General features: G+C 35.1%; 2 protein-coding genes across 3 annotated transcripts in view; both read left to right on the forward strand.

Moving 5' to 3' along the window:
* The window catches only part of LOC133703014 (cysteine-rich receptor-like protein kinase 7), a 30,782-nt gene extending 15,360 nt beyond the window's left edge, over window positions 1-15,422 (forward strand). The window contains exons 1-6 of one of the 2 annotated variants that reach the window (XM_062127396.1): window positions 13,379-13,519; window positions 13,769-13,890; window positions 13,999-14,209; window positions 14,301-14,538; window positions 14,676-14,826; window positions 14,901-15,422. In XM_062127396.1, the coding sequence (XP_061983380.1) occupies window positions 13,384-13,519; window positions 13,769-13,890; window positions 13,999-14,209; window positions 14,301-14,538; window positions 14,676-14,826; window positions 14,901-15,239 (1,197 nt within the window). In that variant the 5' untranslated portion in view covers window positions 13,379-13,383 and the 3' untranslated portion in view covers window positions 15,240-15,422. Of the gene's footprint in view, window positions 1-13,378; window positions 13,520-13,768; window positions 13,891-13,998; window positions 14,210-14,300; window positions 14,539-14,675; window positions 14,827-14,900 lie in introns of those variants that run through there. The other variant, XM_062127395.1, reaches the window with a different exon arrangement.
* On the forward strand, window positions 3,284-10,328 carry LOC133703015 (cysteine-rich repeat secretory protein 38-like). The gene is made up of 3 exons (XM_062127399.1): window positions 3,284-3,987; window positions 9,537-9,809; window positions 9,935-10,328. Exons 1-3 carry the CDS (start codon window positions 3,408-3,410, stop codon window positions 10,015-10,017), a joined length of 936 nt encoding a protein of 311 aa, XP_061983383.1. The 5' UTR covers window positions 3,284-3,407; the 3' UTR covers window positions 10,018-10,328.
* Window positions 15,423-19,555: the final 4,133 nt, after the last annotated feature.

Raw genomic sequence — 19,555 nt, forward strand, 5'->3', positions numbered from 1 at the left:
TTGTTTCTCGGCAGACCTGTGTTTGTTTGTTTCAGAAGTGGTTTCTGAACATAACTTTTTAAATTTATTTCATTTTATTTGTTATTTAAAAAGTTGATTAACGAAAAATATTTTCCAATCAAAAACTTTTTGACTTGATTTTTAGAAAAATATTTTTCTTTTATTTTGGTCAAAAAATATTTTTCAGAAGTTGTGAAAAATTTAAAAATATCATATTATTTGCTGATTATATCTAATTTGATCCTTAAACTTTTGATTGATATATGCTTTATTAAAATCTTTTTTTTTTTAATTTATCCCTTAAAATTTGATTTTTATATTAACTTTGATCCTTATTTTTATGATTATTATTTGCTTTTCTCTTATCATTTTTTTAAGTGAAATTTTTTATCTATCAAATTTGGTCCCCATTCTTTTTATTGTATCTTATTTTATTTGAAATAATTTATGAAATTATAATTATAATTATTTTAATTTCATCATCTTTTAATTTTTTTATTTGTTAGATTTGATCTCCATTATTTTGATTATTATTTATTTTATTTGAGATAATTTATGAAATTAGATTTTTTTCAATTTCATTCTCATTCAACTTTTTAATTTGTAAGATTCGTTCCTCATTATTTTAATAAACTTGAAAAAAAATAAAACATTAATAAACTATTTTCAGCTCATTTTCCATAACATAATCAAACACTAGAAAGTGTTTTTCAACTAATTTTTCATGACGCTACCAAACATCGAAAAATAATTCACTTTCTAGGAATTCATTTTCCAAGAAAACCATTTTCCAAAATGAAACTACTTTCCAACAAACAAACGGGCCCAAGTCAACAAATATTTTCTAGTTGGTTGGTTTTCAAGTTAAAGCTGTATTATTTATTTATTTATTATATCCCCTTACAATATGTGGCATGTTTTTTATTATGGGATGTGTTTTGTAGGTTTTTTTTTATGCCTGTTTTAACTAATTAAACTTTGAATTTGTCATGTAATTGTTCTTAATTTGATAAAATGAGTTTTTTATTTTTTAAGTCTTTTTTGTAACGAAAACTATAAATCAATTGTATTAATAGTTACACTTCTATAATAATACCTCAATGTGGTATTATTATGAAAATGTAACTATTGTTCGTGAAATCTTCTATATAATTGGATAAGAAGGATGATTACCCTCATCATCGTCGTACATACTTGGAAAAAAAAATTGTGTTTGAAAACTTATGCTTAATAAATCTTTGTTGTAGGACTTTTGTGTATTGGCGGGCCAAGAAGTTAGGTTGTAGGCAAACTTTAGGATTCAAAACTTTTGTTGTACATGTAATTAATTTTGTAAACTAAACTAAAAGCTTTTTTTATTATCTCTTCTTTTTTAATGACATTGTTCTATCTATGTTCAGATTTATGTAATGAAATTCTTAAGTAAAATAATATTATACAAGTCGAAATATATATCTTCTCATAAATTCTCATGGTGTGTATAAATCAAATACTCATGTTTTATACTAGATATCAATTTCAATTCAAATAAAATAAAATGCATATATAGGTAGTAAAAGAATTTAATTAGAAACTTAGTAAGGTAGCATAGCATGTGCATCATAAAAAAAAAAACTTAAGATATGTGTTTAGATTTTTCGTTCTCTTTCTATGTCATTCAAATTAATAGGTATATGAGATTGAATATATTTTCTTTCTTAATATCTATTTATATTTAAGTTCTTGTGAAATGGACATAATGAAATTATTGAAAAGTGAAATATGTATACATAAGTTTGGGATTGATTTATGGTTGAAATGATATGGAATAAAGTGTAAAACAAATAGATTATGTCGTGATAATGATTGCGAAATGGATGAGACAACCGATAACATAATATGTCTACTTATAAAGGAAACTTTGTCAAATTTTCAATAGAATTACTTATAAATAAAGGAGCATGATTATGTGTATAAATAAACACAAAAAAAAATTGTCATGATTATGTAATGGCATAGATGAAGCCATAGGTGCCGACATACCTTGGTTCATAATTGATATCCAAGCTTGGTATTCCATGTTACTAAGAAATTTTTTAATAGAAGTCATCTTATGTTGTAGTGATAAAATATGGCTATCTCTTTCCTTTATTTACTATTTCAATGCCTGAATTGATGAACTAAGGTATTGACTTCACTGTGTAGGATTGTGATGAAGGATGATTTTCCCGATTAGTTCTATATCTTGAAATCATCTTCTTTTTATAATTTTCCTATAAGAAAATTCAATGTAATAATAAATTTATTTTAATTTTAAATAATAATTAAATTATATAAAAAATACTTATAACAACTTCTTTAGACTTGTTATTTATAAAGGTTTCAGGTTGCTTAGCACTTTGATGCTACACCGAAAACACATTATCTCATAGAGGTTCTTTTCCACTTGTCTTTTCTTGTTATCAACCAAAAAAATATATTAGAAAATATAAATATAAAATTTTCAAGTCCATTATAACCAAAAAAAAAAATCCTTGTCACGCTAGCTCAATATGATCTCTCTCTCTCTTAACTTTCGCTAAATTATTTACCCCGCTATATTGCATTACTAACATGTTTTATAATAATAATATTTAAAAAATTAATAATGAATTTAAAATATAATATATATTAGATGATATTTTTTTAAAATATTGATACAGTAAAATATTAAATAATATTTTTTTATATATAAAAATAATAATATATCACATCGATCCGAGTTAAACTATCACATCTAAAACCTTCGAGTTTAGGAATTATGAAGTAAAAATCTCAAAATTTTGGTTTAATTTTTCAACATCTAACATGGGGAGCTTCTATTCCGGTAAAATTTTCAGTGAACAGAAGGAAAGTACTTTTTAACTTTTTCAAGAATATGTATTGAGAGAGAGAGAGAGAGAGAGAGAGAGAGAGCAGACGATCCAAATGTGAATAAATTTGAGATAAAGGACTGAACTGAATTATATGTACCACATTGGACTCAAATACTAAGGAAGACTCCACCATTGACCTGGCCCTATTATCTTATATGTTTTGAAATTTCAACGCTGTAGTTCCAAGTTTTTAGCGAGGAAGTCGACAAGCAATTCTGTGTTTTTGAGGTTGGTAAGTCTTCAAACCAAACAAGGAGTTCCATGTGACCGAGTCTGTTGCCTTTAGTGATAGCCAAAGAGTTCAAGTCTTCCGCGAGTCTTTGCAGGATTTTCAAATTAAAAATGGGGGACCAAAGCATTTATTCCGTAGAAATTAGGCAGGTAGAGAATAGACAAACAGAAAGTCACCATTTCACTCGGAGATTTCCCACCCAGTACCTGTGCCATGAATGAAACTATAAGGAATCCTGCTGCCACTCAATAAAAATCACAAAGAGAAAGTGAGGTTCTGCAATGGCTATGGCAGCATCAAAATTGCTTTTCTTTTTTTGTCCCATTTTCATTAACCTCCTTGTCCTCTCTATTGCGCAAGCAGATCCACTTTATCACATTTGTTCAGAAACTGGTAACTTCACTAACAGTAGTGACTACAAATCAAACCTCGATATCCTTCTTTCCTCCTTCTCTTCCAATACCAAAATCGACTATGGGTTTTACAACGGCTCGTATGGCCAAAACAATGACAAAGTTACCGCAATTTCACTCTGTAGAGGAGATAAAAAGCCCGAAACCTGCCGAAGTTGCATCACTAATTCTAGCCAAGAGCTTACACGACTCTGTCCAAACCAAAAGGAGGCCTATATATGGTATGATGATTGTATGTTAAGGTATTCAAACCGTTCCATAGTAGGCAGAAAGGAATTTGTGCCTTACTTTTGGATGTACAACTTGAATAACGTGACCGACGAAAAAGAGTTCTATGAGAAGCTAAATGTTTTGTTAGGCAACCTTACTAATTTAGCAGCATTAGGTGATTCACGAAGAAAATTTGCAACAGGAAATGCGACCACGGAAAACTCTCAACAAAAAATGTATGCACTGTAGCAAATTGTCAATATTTTTGTCAACCTTTCTCCAACCACCATGACTTTTGTCATTGTAGTAGTTGGTTCTGCACATGGGTTGCTGCCAATGCTTCTCCATTCACCTATAAAGAGAGTGCAAGAGAGTGCAGTGTGTGTAGTGAAGTGAAGAGAGAAGAAGACAGTGCAACTTTGAGAGAGAGTGCAAGTGTAGATTTGAGAGAAACATCGAGTGAAGAGTGAAACACTGGGTTTTGTGGGATTGTACTGGGTTGAGTTGAGTGTTTGTATCATTCCTCCATTAATATACAATCTGCTGCCTCCGTGGACGTACCCGGTTTTGGGGAACCACGTAAATTTGCTTGTTTTGTGTTATTTTTGTGTTTGCTTTCGATCCAGTATGCACAACAAATTGGTATCAGAGCATTAGGGAAGCTTAAACACTGAAAAAACACGTTTTTCAGCTCTCTGTTCAAAGTTGCAGAATTTTCAAAGTTCTCGGATCTTGCTTTTGACCAGCTGCGGAGATTCCTCTCGTCGACACGAGTCCGGCGATATAAAGATCGTTGAAATCGGAGTTGAAACGAGCCCTGTAGAGCTCGCCGAAGTTTCGCCGGAAAACTGCCGGAAAAACCAGTCAGTGCCGGAATTCTCGCCTGAGAAGACAGCCACGTCATCCGACACGTAGGCGCTGAGTCAGCATCCACGTCATCAACAGAGGGTCAACATCGCACGTCATCGGCCACGTCATCCAACAGTGACAGAATATTCTCTTGACAGAATAAGAATATTCCGTTAACAGTAAGAGAATATTCCTGTGACAGAATATTCTTTATCAGAGACAGAATATTCCTTTCCTGAGTCAACTCGGTCAGATTGGTTTTTTGGCCAACTCAGTGATTTTTTGACCCGTTTTTGGCCGAGTCAAGTTAGTTCCTAGCATTTTCAACCATTCCGGACGCAACCGTGGTGTCTGTTTTGTTAAACAGCATACCGAAGTTACTGTTTTGGCACTTTTGAGCATAAAAGTGTGTGTTTTAACAAGTTCGGGATTCCATTTGTAATCCAAAGACGTCATAATGGCTGATATTTCAGAAGAAAAATCAGTGGGGAATGCTAGTATACCTCCACAATACATCCCGGTATCGAATACCAAATTTGAGGTGGAGAAGTTTGATGGGAAAGGTAATTTTGGCATGTGGAAATGTGAAGTCATGGATATGCTTGTCCAAATGAATTTAGATTTCACTCTAGAAGATAAACCAGAGGATCTAGATGATAAAAGCTGGGAAAGGATAAATCGGTTGGCTTGCAGTTCCATCCGACTTTGTCTTGTAAAGGATCAGAAGTACGCCTTTTTCAGAACAAAACTCTGCAAAGGAATTATGGCAAGCATTGGAGGACAAGTTTATGAAGAAGAGTATAGAGAATCGTCTCTACTTGAAGAAAAGGATCTTCCGGTTTCAGCATAAGAAAGGTACTTCTATGAATGAGCATCTGAATGATTTCAATAAAATGATAGCTGATTTGAAGAATTTAGATGTGGAAATTGATGATGAAGATAAAGCTCTACTGTTATTAAATTCACTGCCTGACACATATGAACATCTTGTCACCACTTTACTGTATGGTAAAGAAAAGATTAAATTCATTGATGTATCCAATGCTTTGGTGAACAATGAGTATCGGAAGAAGGACCAGATTGTTCACAAGGAGTCAACGTCAGAAGCATTGACAGTTAGAGGCAGAACAAACCCCAGAAGATTTCGAGGGCGAGGGAGATCTCGCTCAAAATCCAGAGGAGAATCATCAAACAGACGATATCTTGCAAAAGATGAGTGTGCCTTTTGTCACAAAAAGGGGCACTGGAAGAAAGATTGTCCAATTAAGGGCAACAAGGAGAAAGATGAACCAACTGTGAACGTTGCACGAGATGAGGATGAACGAGACTCTGCATTCATGGTCTCATCACCAGAAAACCATTCTGGTGAATGGATTCTTGATTCTGCATGTTCCTATCACATGTGCCCTAACAAGCACTTATTCTCGAGACTCGAGGAGTTCGATGGAGGAGTTGTGTTGATGGGTAATGATGATGTTAGTGAGATCAAAGGGATTGGGACTATCCATCTGAAGATGCATAATGGGGTAGTCAAGACACTAACAGATGTACGGTATGTACCTGATTTGAAGAAAAATCTCTTCTCACTTGGAGTCCTAGAATCTAGTGGTTATAAGATTATCATGCATGGTGGAGTCCTGAGAGCAATCCGTGGTGCATTAGTTGTCTTAAGAGGCACGAGGAAAGGAAACTTATATTTCCTGGATGGATCTACAGTTACTGGTACAGCAGCTGTCTCCAAAAGCATAGAAGATGATGAAACAGATAATTCCAGACTTTGGCACATGCGTTTAGGGCATGCTGGTGAAAAGGCTTTGCAAGGATTAGTCAAGCAAGGTCTATTAAAAGGCGCCAAGACTGGGAAGCATGGGTTCTGCGAGCATTGTGTTCTTGGAAAACAAACAAGGGTCAAGTTTGGCACTGCAGTACACAACACAAAAGGGATCCTAGATTATGTTCACACAGACGTATGGGGACCTTCAAAGAATGAATCTATTGGAGGTAATCGTTGGTTTGTTACTTTTATTGATGATTTCTCAAGACGAGTATGGGTGTACATGATGAAACACAAGGATGAGGTCCTTGATATCTTTCTGAAATGGAAGAAAATGGTGGAGACTCAAACTGGAAGGAGAGTTAAGACTCTTCGGTCAGATAATGGTGGCGAGTACACTTCAGATCCTTTCTTTGAAGTTTGTTAGAATGAAGGGATCAAGCGACATTTTACTGTTCGCAAAACACCACAGCAGAATGGAGTAGCAGAACGCATGAACCGCACATTGGTGGAGAAAGTCCGATGTATGCTATCACATTCGGGACTAAGCAAAGTGTTCTGGGGCGAGGCATTAAACTATGCTCGTCATATTGTTAACCGGTTACCTTCAGCAGCATTAAATGGAAGAACCCCCTTGGAGGTATGGTCAGGCTCTCCTGCAAATGATTATGACTCTATGCGTATATTTGGTTGCTCAGCATATTATCATGTTACTGAGTCCAAGCTAGATCCTAGAGCCAAGAAAGCTATATTTTTGGGCTTTAGTGGAGGAGTAAAAGGCTACAGACTCTGGTGTTCTGAATCAAAGAAAGTGATTTTGAGTAGAGATGTCACTTTTGATGAGTCTGGCATGTTACAACAAGAGAAATCACAGGAGAAGGAACAACAGTCTGGTGATGCACAACAGGTGGAGTTGGAGACTTCAGTCATCCCTATAAAGACTGTTCAGACAATCCCTACTGAAGGAGATCCAGATGAAAGTTCAGATGAAGAGGATGCAACAACTCCAGCAACCACACAACAAGAATCCATTGCAACGAGTAAACCGAAAAGAGTTATTAAGAAACCTGCTCGGTATTGTAACATGGTGGCTTATGCACTTCCGGTGATTGATGATGGAATCCCCTACACCTACAAAGAAGCAGTACAGAGTGTAGAAAGTGCAAAATGGAAAGAGGCAATGGATGAAGAGATGAAATCTCTCCACAAGAATCAGACTTGGGATTTGGTACAACTCCCTAAAGGAAAGAAGACAATTGGTTGCAAGTGGGTATATGCTAAGAAGGAAGGTAATCCTGGAAAAGACAACATCCGATTCAAAGCAAGATTGGTAGCAAAAGGCTATGCTCAGAAGGAGGGGATAGATTATAATGAGGTATTCTCTCCAGTTGTTAAGCATTCATCAATCCGTATTCTGTTAGCCTTGGTTGCACAGTTTGATTTGGAGTTAGCCCAACTTGATGTGAAAACTGCCTTCCTACATGGAGATTTGGAAGAGAAAATTTACATGTCTCAACCAGATGGTTTCAAAGTCACTGGGAAAGAGAATTGGGCTTGTAAATTGAAGAAGTCATTGTATGGATTGAAACAATCTCCTCGCCAGTGGTATAAGCGATTTGATAAGTTCATGGCAGAACATGGATACACACGGAGTCAGTTTGATCACTGTGTATATTTTCGCAAACTTCTTGATGGTTCTTTCATCTATTTGCTCTTATATGTGGATGATATGTTGATCGCATCGAAGAGCAAGGTGGAGATTGATAGACTGAAAGCTCAACTGAGAACTGAGTTTGAAATGAAGGACCTTGGAGAAGCTAAGAAGATTCTTGGCATGGAGATTCAGAGAGACAGAAGAAAAGGCACAGTCTGTTTGACACAGACCCAATACTTGAAGAAAATTCTACAGAGATTTGGGGTAGACGGTAAGACCAAGCCTGTAAGCACACCTTTAGCTCCTCATTTTAAGCTAAGTGCTTCAATGTCTCCACACACAGAGGAAGAGCGCAAACAGATGGCTCAAATTCCTTATGCAAATGCAGTTGGTGCATTAATGTATGCAATGGTTTGTACGAGACCAGATATTTCACATGCTGTCAGTATGGTGAGCAGATATATGCATGATCCGGGAAAGGGTCACTGGCAGGCAGTTAAGTGGATTCTACGGTACATTCATGGCACAACTGATATTGGTTTGAAGTTTGAGAGGGATGATAGACTCGGACAAAATTTAGTTGGTTATGTGGACTCAGACTATGCTGGTGACTTAGACAAGCGTCGTTCCACAACAGGCTATGTGTTTACACTTGCTAAAGGGCCTGTAAGTTGGAGGTCAACGTTACAATCAACAGTAGCTTTGTCAACAACTGAGGCAGAGTACATGGCAGTAACGGAAGCTTTCAAGGAAGCTATTTGGTTACATGGGTTGATTGAAGATTTGGGAATTGTTCAAGAGCACGTGGATGTCCATTGTGATAGTCAAAGTGCTATTTGTCTTGCAAAGAATCAGGTTCATCATTCCCGCACCAAGCACATCGATGTTCGATTTCATTTTGTTCGAGAAATTATGGATGAAGGGGATATTCTGCTACAGAAGATTGGTACCGCAGATAATCCAGCTGACATGCTCACAAAATGTGTCTCAGGGATCAAGTTCCAACATTGTTTGGACTTGGTCAACATCTCTCGGTGTTGAGCACCTTCAGGGTGCAGCGCCATATGGCGCGTTAGAGGCAGCATTGATTGATCACGAGGATTGGATGGAAAAATCTTGCCAAGGTGGAGATTTGTAGCAAATTGTCAACATTTTTTCTCAACAACCCTCAACCACCCTCTCCTTTCCAACCACCCTCCTCCTCTTCAGCCATTATAATGATGCTTCCCCTTCTCAAGAAGATACAAGAGAAAAACAAGAAAGAAGAGAGAGTGCAGTGTGTGTGCAGAGGAAGAAGAGAGAGTGCAACTGTGTGTGAGAGAGAGAAATACTGAGAAAAGAGTGAAACACTGGGTTTGAGGGATTGTACTGGGTTGAGTTGAGTGTTTGTATCATTCCTCCATTAATATATAATCTGCTGCCTCCGTGGACGTACCCGGTTTTGGGGAACCACGTAAATTTGCTTGTTTTGTGTTATTTTTGTGTTTGCTTTCGATCCAGTATGCACAACATGCACTTGTTCAGTGCACTCCTGATTTGACTCAGCAGAAATGCAGCGATTGCCTGAATCAAGCTATCAAATTGATTCCAACATGCTGTTATAAGAGGCAAGGAGGGAGGGTGATTTCACCTAGCTGTCACTTTCGATATGAAAAGGACCCTTTCTTTGAACTTGTAGCCACGACACCGCTACCATCTCCAGCGCCACTTTCAGTCCTTCCACCGCCACCACAAGCAACAGCAGATGCAGTGCCACCAAGATCCAGTACCGCGGCCAAAATAGGTACTGCAGTAATCATTACAGAATATGTTCTGTTAACAAATATGGTGAAATTTTAACTGCTTCCAAATTTAATTCAGTTATGATAAAATGCTCTAATCACATGCAATTTTCTGATCTTTTTGCAGCTAAAACATCGGCCATAGTTCAAACTACCATTGCCAACGTTTTGCCAATATTGCTACTTCTATGGTCCTTGCAGCATGTATGAGCCGCTTGACAGATAGCAAGTCATCTACATCATGTTCACTTTCTTATTTTGCAGCCCTTTCTTCCTCGTATTAAGACAATAAATATAGTTGTTGTCTGTATTTATTATGGACACAATAAATATAAATTTATTGTTGATTGGAAAATCAGTTTTTATTTATTTTGAAGTTAATTTCTCTCTGAGAATCGTTGTTTTCACTTCTGGTAGTTTTATTTTGATGAGGATGATTGTTGTCAGCATCGTATTGTAGCATTTCCGAGTTGTTAAATTGTGTTTGAATCAAGGATCTCTTGTTTATTTCCTTTATGAAATTATACCTCTTGTGATGGGAAGAATTGTATGACAAAATAACTCCAAGGGGATTGCATTTGCATTAATTATGAGGCTTGAGGGAACTGGGAAGCTCTAGTGATATATTATCTATTTGGTTGTAGGGCTTTTAGCTCAAGTTTCTTAAAAAAGTTCGTTCTTTTTAGTTTTCAAACTCCAGCTAACCCTGTGGGGCCAATCCATATTCTTACTCAATTGAATTGATTCGGTGACTTGCTGACTTGAAACTTGATTTGGTAGGGTTTGTTTTTATTTTTTATACGAAAATGACATTGTTTATTTAAATTAAAAAAAATCCTGAAAGGATATTGCTTTAGGGTTTTTTAAATTATAATATGAGTTAACTTGGCAACTTTTAGATCAACTCGCTCAACCCTTAACCTTAGTCTAGGGCCGTATCAACTCCTGAACCGGTCTCTCTTTCAACATCATGAGAAAGAAATGTGCTGGTCAGAACAAACCAGTGAAGCTCCAGGAAATGCTTTTTGTTCATGTTTGGAAAAGCGGAAACTCATATGCAGATTTATTAGAAAATAAAATCTCTGCCATTCCTTCTGATCTCATTGAAATGGTCAATCTGTAATTTAAAATGATATTTATAGAGATCCTTGTGTTTAATTTAGAATGATTAATTCAATTTTATAGAAATCCCTGCACATAACTTAAAACGTTGAATAGAGTTTGCTTAGCCCCCATTTGCTATTCTGTTTTGAATGGGTTTGGTTAAATTTGAATTTTTTTATATATTTAAATATTTTTGATATGCTAATATTAATAATTTTTTAAAAATAATATTATTTTAATATATTTTCAAGTAAAAAATATTTTGAAAAATAAACAATACCTTCAATAATAAAAGAGTTTGAGTGAATTATTGATGAGAAATCCATAAGCTTTAAAAGAACAAATAGATATCACCTTTCAAAAACTACAAAGTAAATCATCAACATACGTCTCTTAATGTTTGCTTTGGTTCCAGACACTTCCTAACCTATATATACGTATAAACAAAAGAAAAAATAACTCTGAAACGTGTAATTAATTTAGTAAGGTTCTAAATTTACTTCTAATATTAGTTTAAATTTTATAAATTTTAAGATTATTAAAGGTTTTAATAATCATTAATTTTAAAACATATGAAATTAATTGAAATACAGGCGAATATCCATGTTAATAATAAAAAATATTAAAAAAATAAATGGTGAAGGCGTAAGATCGGCTAATTAAGGAGATATAGTTATTAATATTTAATGTGGCTGGAGGATATACGAAGGTGGTCAACGATTACATCATTTAATTTATTTGATTATTAAAGATTGTGTAGGTAGACAAAAATGAAAAGAAAAAATGACCTCTAATTTTAAGAATTATTATGTCGAAATTTCAAAGTTTTTATTTGATTATAAAATAATATTTTTGGTTTTGAATTTCCAACACTGCTGTGGGCAATCTTGTCATTCCAATTTATTTTTTTGACGAAGTGGACAAACGATTATGTGTTTCTCTAAGAATATTCATCTTGACAAGTCTTCAAACCAAACAACACTGCATGTGAGCGAGTCTGTTGTCTTTTTGTGACAGGCAATGTGTTCGAAGGAACAAGTTTTCTCAACTTTGGTGAGAAAACAATTTTTCTTTTGAGGTATTAAGGAAATTATAGAGGTAACCTAAGAAAAATAAATATTTGACAAAGCCCTCTCACCCCACATTCAAGAAAATATTATTGAATCCACTTTTTATATTCGGAAAGCCCTTAATTGTAAGTTAAAAGGATAATTAAATTAAAATCTTATAAAATTAAATAAAGCATGTAAAATTGGCATGATTATTTTTAGTTCTTGAATTCCAATATTCTTGTATGCACAAGCCAGATTTATTTTGAATAATTCCCAGATGTTCGATAATTAGGAAGATCATTTCATATCACTGTACCAGATTCAGAGGCAGGCAAAAAAACCGATGGCTTCTTCCAGATTGCTTTTTTCTCTCTGTCTTCTGTTCGTCAAAGTTCTGGCTCTAGCTAAGGCACAGCAGCCAGCAGACCAGCCTGTGATGTTATATAAAGAATGTGTAGGAAAGGGCAACTACACCACTAACAGTAATTACCAGGCAAATCTCAATCAACTCCTCACCTCTATCCACACCAACACTGAAATAAACAATGGCTTTTACAACTTTTCCAACGGCCAAGACGCGGACACAGTCTATTCAATTGCACTTTGTAGACCGGATATCAGTCCTGGTGCCTGCCGCAGTTGCATAAGAAATGCTAGTGATTCCCTGGTAAAACTCTGTCCAAACTTTGTGGAGGCAATTGGAGGGTTAGACGATTGTATGGTACGCTACACAAACCGCTCCATATTTAATCTCTTGGAAGGAGGACCTTATTTTTGGGTGTATGATGATCGAGTTAATGTCTCTGATGTAGTCGGGTTCAATCAGTCACGGATGACCTTGTTAGATAGGCTGAGAGATGAAGCAGCAGCAGGGGATTCTCGTTACAAGTATGCAATGGGTCAAATAGCTGCCCCAAACTTTCAAACAATATATGCACTTGTACAGTGTACTCCTGATTTATCTGCTTCGGAATGCAGGGATTGCCTGTATAATGCTTCAGGACTTATTCCACAGTGTTGTGATGCAAGACAAGGAGGAAGAGTTATTTATCCAAGCTGTAATTTTAGGTATGAGATAGAACGTTTCTATGACCCTTCGACTAATTCAATCCCACCACCACCAGATTCAACTTCGACTAATACAGTTCCATCACCACCAGCTTCAACTTCACAAGGTATGGGCACAACTTAAAGCATGACTAGATGAAATACTTTTCTTCAACTATTTTGAATTTGAGTATATGGATTTAGGCTGTTAAAGATTCGATTCAATTAAGGATCTATTCCCAGCAATTTAGAAGTTAACCTTTTGATATTGGCTTAAATTACTCTGTTACTAGTTAGTTATTAGACAAATCTATAAATTCAGCCTAAACATGTGTAAATCAGATTTCATTTCTGGTATGTAGGAAAGAAGGGCATGAAGAGAAATGTCCTCATCATCATTTCCATTGTTCCGATAGGTGTTTCTGTGATTCTTATAGTTTGCGTCTGCATCTTCTTAAGAGCTAGGAGGAAGCAGAAGGGGGAAGAGGAAGAGGAAGAGGAAGCTAAAGGTAATTTCTGAAGTTATTTGAAAGGTTAAGGACATAACGCGAAGCTTTTTAGCCTCTTAGAGTCCTCTTTTTATTGCTTACCATTCCTACACTCGAACTGAAGCTTTAAATTGCTGATGTTATGATAATTGATGGGAAATTCGGCTAGTGTTAAAATTCACCATTTTTTACATGAAGATATGTTTCATTCAAGCTCTTCAGAGAAGCAGCCTTTTCATTTGCTTATGCGTTAGGATTGCTTTGTTGTAGATTTAAATGAAATGGAAGATGTAGAATTGCTCCAACTTGATTTTGGCACTGTCAGAGCAGCAACAGGTAACTTCTCTGAGGATAATAAACTTGGACAAGGAGGATTTGGTGTCGTGTACAAGGTAAAGGAAAATCAATTGTCTGTCAAATATGATTCAATTTGAGACATTTGGTAATTTTGGACTAGATTCAATTCGTTCTAAACATTTCTGATTTTGACATGATTCCAGGGCACTCTGACGAGTGGACAAGATATAGCTGTAAAGAGATTGTCTAGGACATCAGGACAAGGAGAGATAGAATTCAAGAATGAGGTCATGTTAGTTGCCAAGCTTCAGCATCGGAATTTGGTTAGACTCCTGGGTTTCTGCTATGAGAAAGAAGAAAGGATTCTTGTCTATGAGTTTCTCCCCAACTCGAGCCTCAACAACTTGATATTTGGTATATTCGTCATTCGGTTCCTTGATAAAGTTTGAACATGTAATCTCCATGGTCAGTTCAGGTAATTTATCTAGGTCTAGTTGATTTGCAGATCCAGTCAAGCGTGTACTTCTAGATTGGGAAACCCTCTACGAAATCATAGATGGCATTGCAAGGGGGCTTCTTTACCTACATGAAGACTCTCGACTACGGATTATTCATCGTGATCTCAAAGCTGCTAACATTCTGCTAGATGAGAACATGAATCCAAAAATCTCAGATTTTGGAATGGCAAGAATGTTTGTTATGGATCAAGCTCAAGATAGCACGAGTAGAGTAGTTGGGACCTTGTGAGTATATACTGCCAGTCTGCCACAAATTTTCAAATTATAATAAATTGATTGGAAAAAAATGAAATAATTTATAGTAGATTTTCTGCAGCCATTGTTTAAACTAGAATTAATCCAAATCTGATGTTTCCATGCAGCGGGTATATGGCTCCAGAATATGTTATCCGTGGACATTTCTCAGTTAAATCAGATGTATATAGCTTTGGTGTCTTAGTTTTAGAAATTGTTAGTGGTCGAAAGATTGGTGGCAGGGGCATAGGAGACGAAGGAGAGGACCTTCTAACCTATGTAAGTATCAACAGTGCTTAATTTTATTGATTCTGTTTGAATAATGTGCATGAACTTTATCTAAATTTTTGCAGTCATGGAGAAAATGGAATGATGGGACACCTTTAGACATAATAGATCCTACCTTGAATGATGGTCCAAGAAATGAAATTATGAGATGCATCATCATCGGATTACTCTGTGTTCAGGAAAAAGAAGCCCTCAGACCAACTATGGCTCAAGTTTCTATGATGCTTAGTAGCTACTCTGTCACTCTCGCAGCACCCTCAAAACCTGCATTTTTTATGCACAGAGAAGACTCGTTTCCGTCATCGGTGAATGCTTCAAGGTTAATTGAGTCGGATGAATCCAGAACTAGATCTTCCCGGTGGTCTAACAATGAGGTTTCCATCTCTGAGCTGGACCCTCGATAACATCCAAAGGTAAAGAGCAAGTTACTAAGCATGTTGGTGCTCCAACTTTGCTTCAAATTATTTGTTTTTTTATGGAAGCAGAAGCTGTGGTTTCTTGTTGGACTTGAAGCCAATGCTGTGGTGAAATAAATAGATGAAAAGGAAGCAAATAGAAGGACCACATTAGATTTCCTGCTTGTTCAATTAGGTCCTTGTTATATTTCTTAGATGCTTTTGGTAGCAATATTTGCTAAATTTTATAGATTGAATGACAACCAATTAGGCAAAAGAGTAAAAATCTTGGTTGATTGGCTGTGCAAATTCAAGCCAAGCCTGTTCTTCGGAGACCATACGGATATATTTAAAATAAAATAAACTCTTCTTCGTCTAAACTTAAAAATAACTATAATCTGGTCCTAAAACAATCAATAATTAACAGAGAGATTAGATTATCGAATCCCATATCTTACTCTTCCCTCTATATATTTACATGCATCTAAAAGCTGTGGATCTGACATTTTTTATCATAATTTTAGTTCTTTAAGAAAAAAGAGATATAGTAGGGGGGGAAATTGGCATGGGAGTATCTTTAGAAGAGGGCCAAGGTTCAAACCCAGCCATAAGCTTTGAAGGATCCTCAATTCCTGGTGTTAAAAGGCCTATCTTGGATAACAAAATTTAGTAGTTTTCATATCATGGGCTTTCCATGTCTGTGCATGTCTTTATGAAGGCATAAAAGTTGGTATGAAGATGTCGACTTGCTTAGCCCTTCGTGTTTTCCAATACGTAGAAGAACTGACGATAAGAGGCCGGTTGTCTAGTTGATCAGTTCTTTAATTAAATGAGAAGCCCACAAGCAAATTCATATGGGCTCTGCTACCATGTGAACATTGAATAGGGAGCCTATTTATTATTTTAAAATAAAAATAATGTTATATATATATAAATTTATGTGAAATAGATAATGAAGATGCTGTGTCTTCAAAATTTAGTTAGAAGGTTGTGTTTGATATTAAAAAAAATTATATTTTAAAAGGTAAGAGGGTGTCTAATAATCACATGTGAAGGTAGTGTCCAATAAATTTAGAATTAAACTAGGTTTAAATTTAGAATTAAACTAGGTTTTTGATGGTGCTATGCTGCGGGTCGGATTAAATTTTTTTAAAGAATATTTTCTTTTTAGCTATTGTTAATGTGTTTTTCAGCTGAAAAAAAAATTAAATTGTATGATGATTGACTTGATAAACTGTATGGCAAATAAAAAACAATTCAGATGACCGATAAAAATATAGTTTGACTCAAAAAAATCAAGATAACATCTTTAAAAAAAAAATTGAAACAATAATATATTAAATCAATTTGAATCAACTCTAGTTAACATGATAAATTTGATATAGAGGTTATGAGACCCTAATAACCCTATAAAAAACAAATAAAAAAAATTATTAAATCCAATTTTTAATCAATCTAATGTTGAAGGATAAAATCGAAAATAAGCTTCAACTAAAAAAAATGATTTGAGTAAACCTGTGTTAACGTACCAAACCTGGGTCATGAGACCGAGATAATATCATATAAAAAAATTGAAATAAATTATGAAGTTTAATTCAGAATCAACTTAATGTTAAAGGATGCAATTTAAAAAAAATCAATTAAAAAAAGACACAAAAAACCATCCGAGTCAACTAACCAAACCTGTGACTCAAGTTATGAGATCAAGATAACCTCATATAACGCAAATAAAAATAAATTATGAAATATAATTTTTAATAAACTCAATATCAAAGGATAAAATTGCAAAAATAAATTAACTAAAAAATGACTAAAAAACCCAACTCAACTAGCTTAACTTGTGACGTGGGTCATAAAACCGTGATAAGCAAATAAAAAAAATTATAAATCTCAATTCTCAATTCACCCAATGTTAATCAATTAAATTGAAAGAAAAGACAAAAAATGACTCAAGTCAACCCGGGTCAACCTACCAAACTCAGGTCAAGAAATCAGGATAACTCCTTAAAAAAAAATAAGAAAATTTATAAATTCTAACTTTCAATCAACATAATGTTAAAGGATGAGTTTGAATAAAAAATCAATTAAAAAAAAACACTTGAGTCAACCTGGATAAGTCGTAAAACTCGCGGTCCGGGTCATGAGACCATAATAAATCCATAGAAATAAAATTGAAAAATGATTACCAATCAACCCAATGACATTAAAGGATGAAGTTGAGAAAAAAAATAATAATAACCCGAGTCAACACAACTAACTTATAATTCACGACCTGCGTCATAAGACCAGAATAACTTCATAAAAAAATAAATAAAAAAAAATTATAAAATTTAATACCTAATTAATCCAATATTGAAAAATGAAATTGAAAGAAAATTCATCAAAGATTTTGATTTTTGAGGACTAAAAATGAAAAATGCTTTGGCATTTCATGATTTTATTTATTATTGGAAATCTTAATGGTGGAATTCATGATGTAATATGTCATAACCCAATTTGTGACCATTTTATTTTAATTATTATTATTATTTTATTTATTGAAAAGGATAAAAAAATAATAATGATAAAAAAAAAGTAAAATGAAATAAATGAAGAATGAATTAAAATTTGAGTTAAAGGCAACATGATTGGAAGTTTTGGAGTTTAATTAAACTTTGGAATTAATCTAATTAATCCAATCAGGGGTTTAATTGGAGAATTGATAAGTTTTGAGACTTAATTGAGCTTGAAATTAATTTAATTAATCCAATTAAGGATTTAATTGGAGAATTGATAAGTTTTGAAACTTAATTGAGCTTGAAATTAATTTAACTAATCCAATTAAGGGTTTAATTGGAGGATTGATAAGTTTGGAGACTTAATTGGACTTGGATTTAATTAAATTAATGAAATCAGGGACTTAATTGAAACATTATCAAAGTATAGGGCTGATTCTTGTCACATTTGAAAGAAATTAAAACCCAAGGACCAATGTGTAAATGGCACTGAGATGCAGGGGTTCAATTACAATTTACCCAAGGACTGGACTGCAAAAAGTCAAAATGTGAAGGATCAAAACACAAAAAAGGGTGCCGTTTCTCAACACTGTTCATCTTCTTCGGCGCCTCAGCTGCCCACCGCCACCATTACTCCTGCAATAACAGTCGATTTATTACCTGGTAACGGTGGAATTCTGTGGCTATAAAGCCAGAGAAAACAAAGAACGCGAGGAGGAGGAAGACAGAAAAAGACTGGGGGGAATCACAGAACCAGGAAAAAAACCCAGGGAAAAGAACGAAAAAACCAGGGGAACACGAAAAAAGACTGGGAGAGAAACAGAACCAGGGGAAAATTTTGGTCCATCAACCAGCAGCACCTCGTGCTTTTACCACCATTGTCTCCGTCTTGAACGGAGAAGATCGGACAGAGAACTAGAAAAGGGAACAAACCGGAGGAGAGGAAGTAACACTGGGAACACCACAAGACGCAAGAACAGAGATAATACAGAGAAGACGAGCAAAAACAGAGGAGGCCACGAACGGGCAGAAAAACCAGAGGATAAAACAGAAAAAAACGCAAAAAAGAGAAGGAAAAGTAAAGGAGCAACACGGAGAGGAGGATTGGCTTTGCAATTACTTTCGTCCCTGCAGACAGAGAAAGACCCGGAATCAAAACCAATTCAGAGCAGGTCGGCCTCTTCATCACCTTCTCAGCTTCAAAAGTTGCTGAGAAAACAAAAGGAACATGTAGGCAGGTGAGCGCAGAAGGAAGACAAAGGGAAGCAGCGGGCGAGGATCCATCAGCACTGTAAGCGTCTTCGGTCTCCAGCACCAGGTAAGCAAACTTTTGCTTCTTTGTTAATTTAATTAGCATTGGCTCTGTGCAAGTGAATTTTAATTCACTTGCACGCTGAAGCAACACGCGTGCGTTAGCGCACGCGTGTTGCTCAGCCCAACCTGGTCACCGGCTTGGGCCAGTGACCGGCTGGGCTGGGCTGGGTCTAGCCCAGCCCATGTGGGTTGAGCTGGGCCCAGCCCCAAAAAATAAAAAAATAAAAAAACAGAAAAGTAAAAAAGGTAGAAAAAATAAAAAAAAGTGTATCCATGAATAAAAATAATATAAATTTATTGGTTTATTCACTGACGCCAGAGTCGGGAATAAAAATACCGGTTTAAATTTATATTATTTTTATTCGGTGTATTTTATTTTATTTAGCTAGAAAAATAAAAAAATATGTGCATGCGTAAAAATCAATTTATTTTTATTTATTTATTCACTGGCGCTAGAGTAGGGAATAAAAAATATTGATCTAATTTTTCGTAGCTACGAATTTTTACCAACGCCAG

Source organism: Populus nigra, chromosome 9 (genome assembly GCF_951802175.1).
Source record: "Populus nigra chromosome 9, ddPopNigr1.1, whole genome shotgun sequence".
NCBI lineage: Eukaryota > Viridiplantae > Streptophyta > Magnoliopsida > Malpighiales > Salicaceae > Populus > Populus nigra.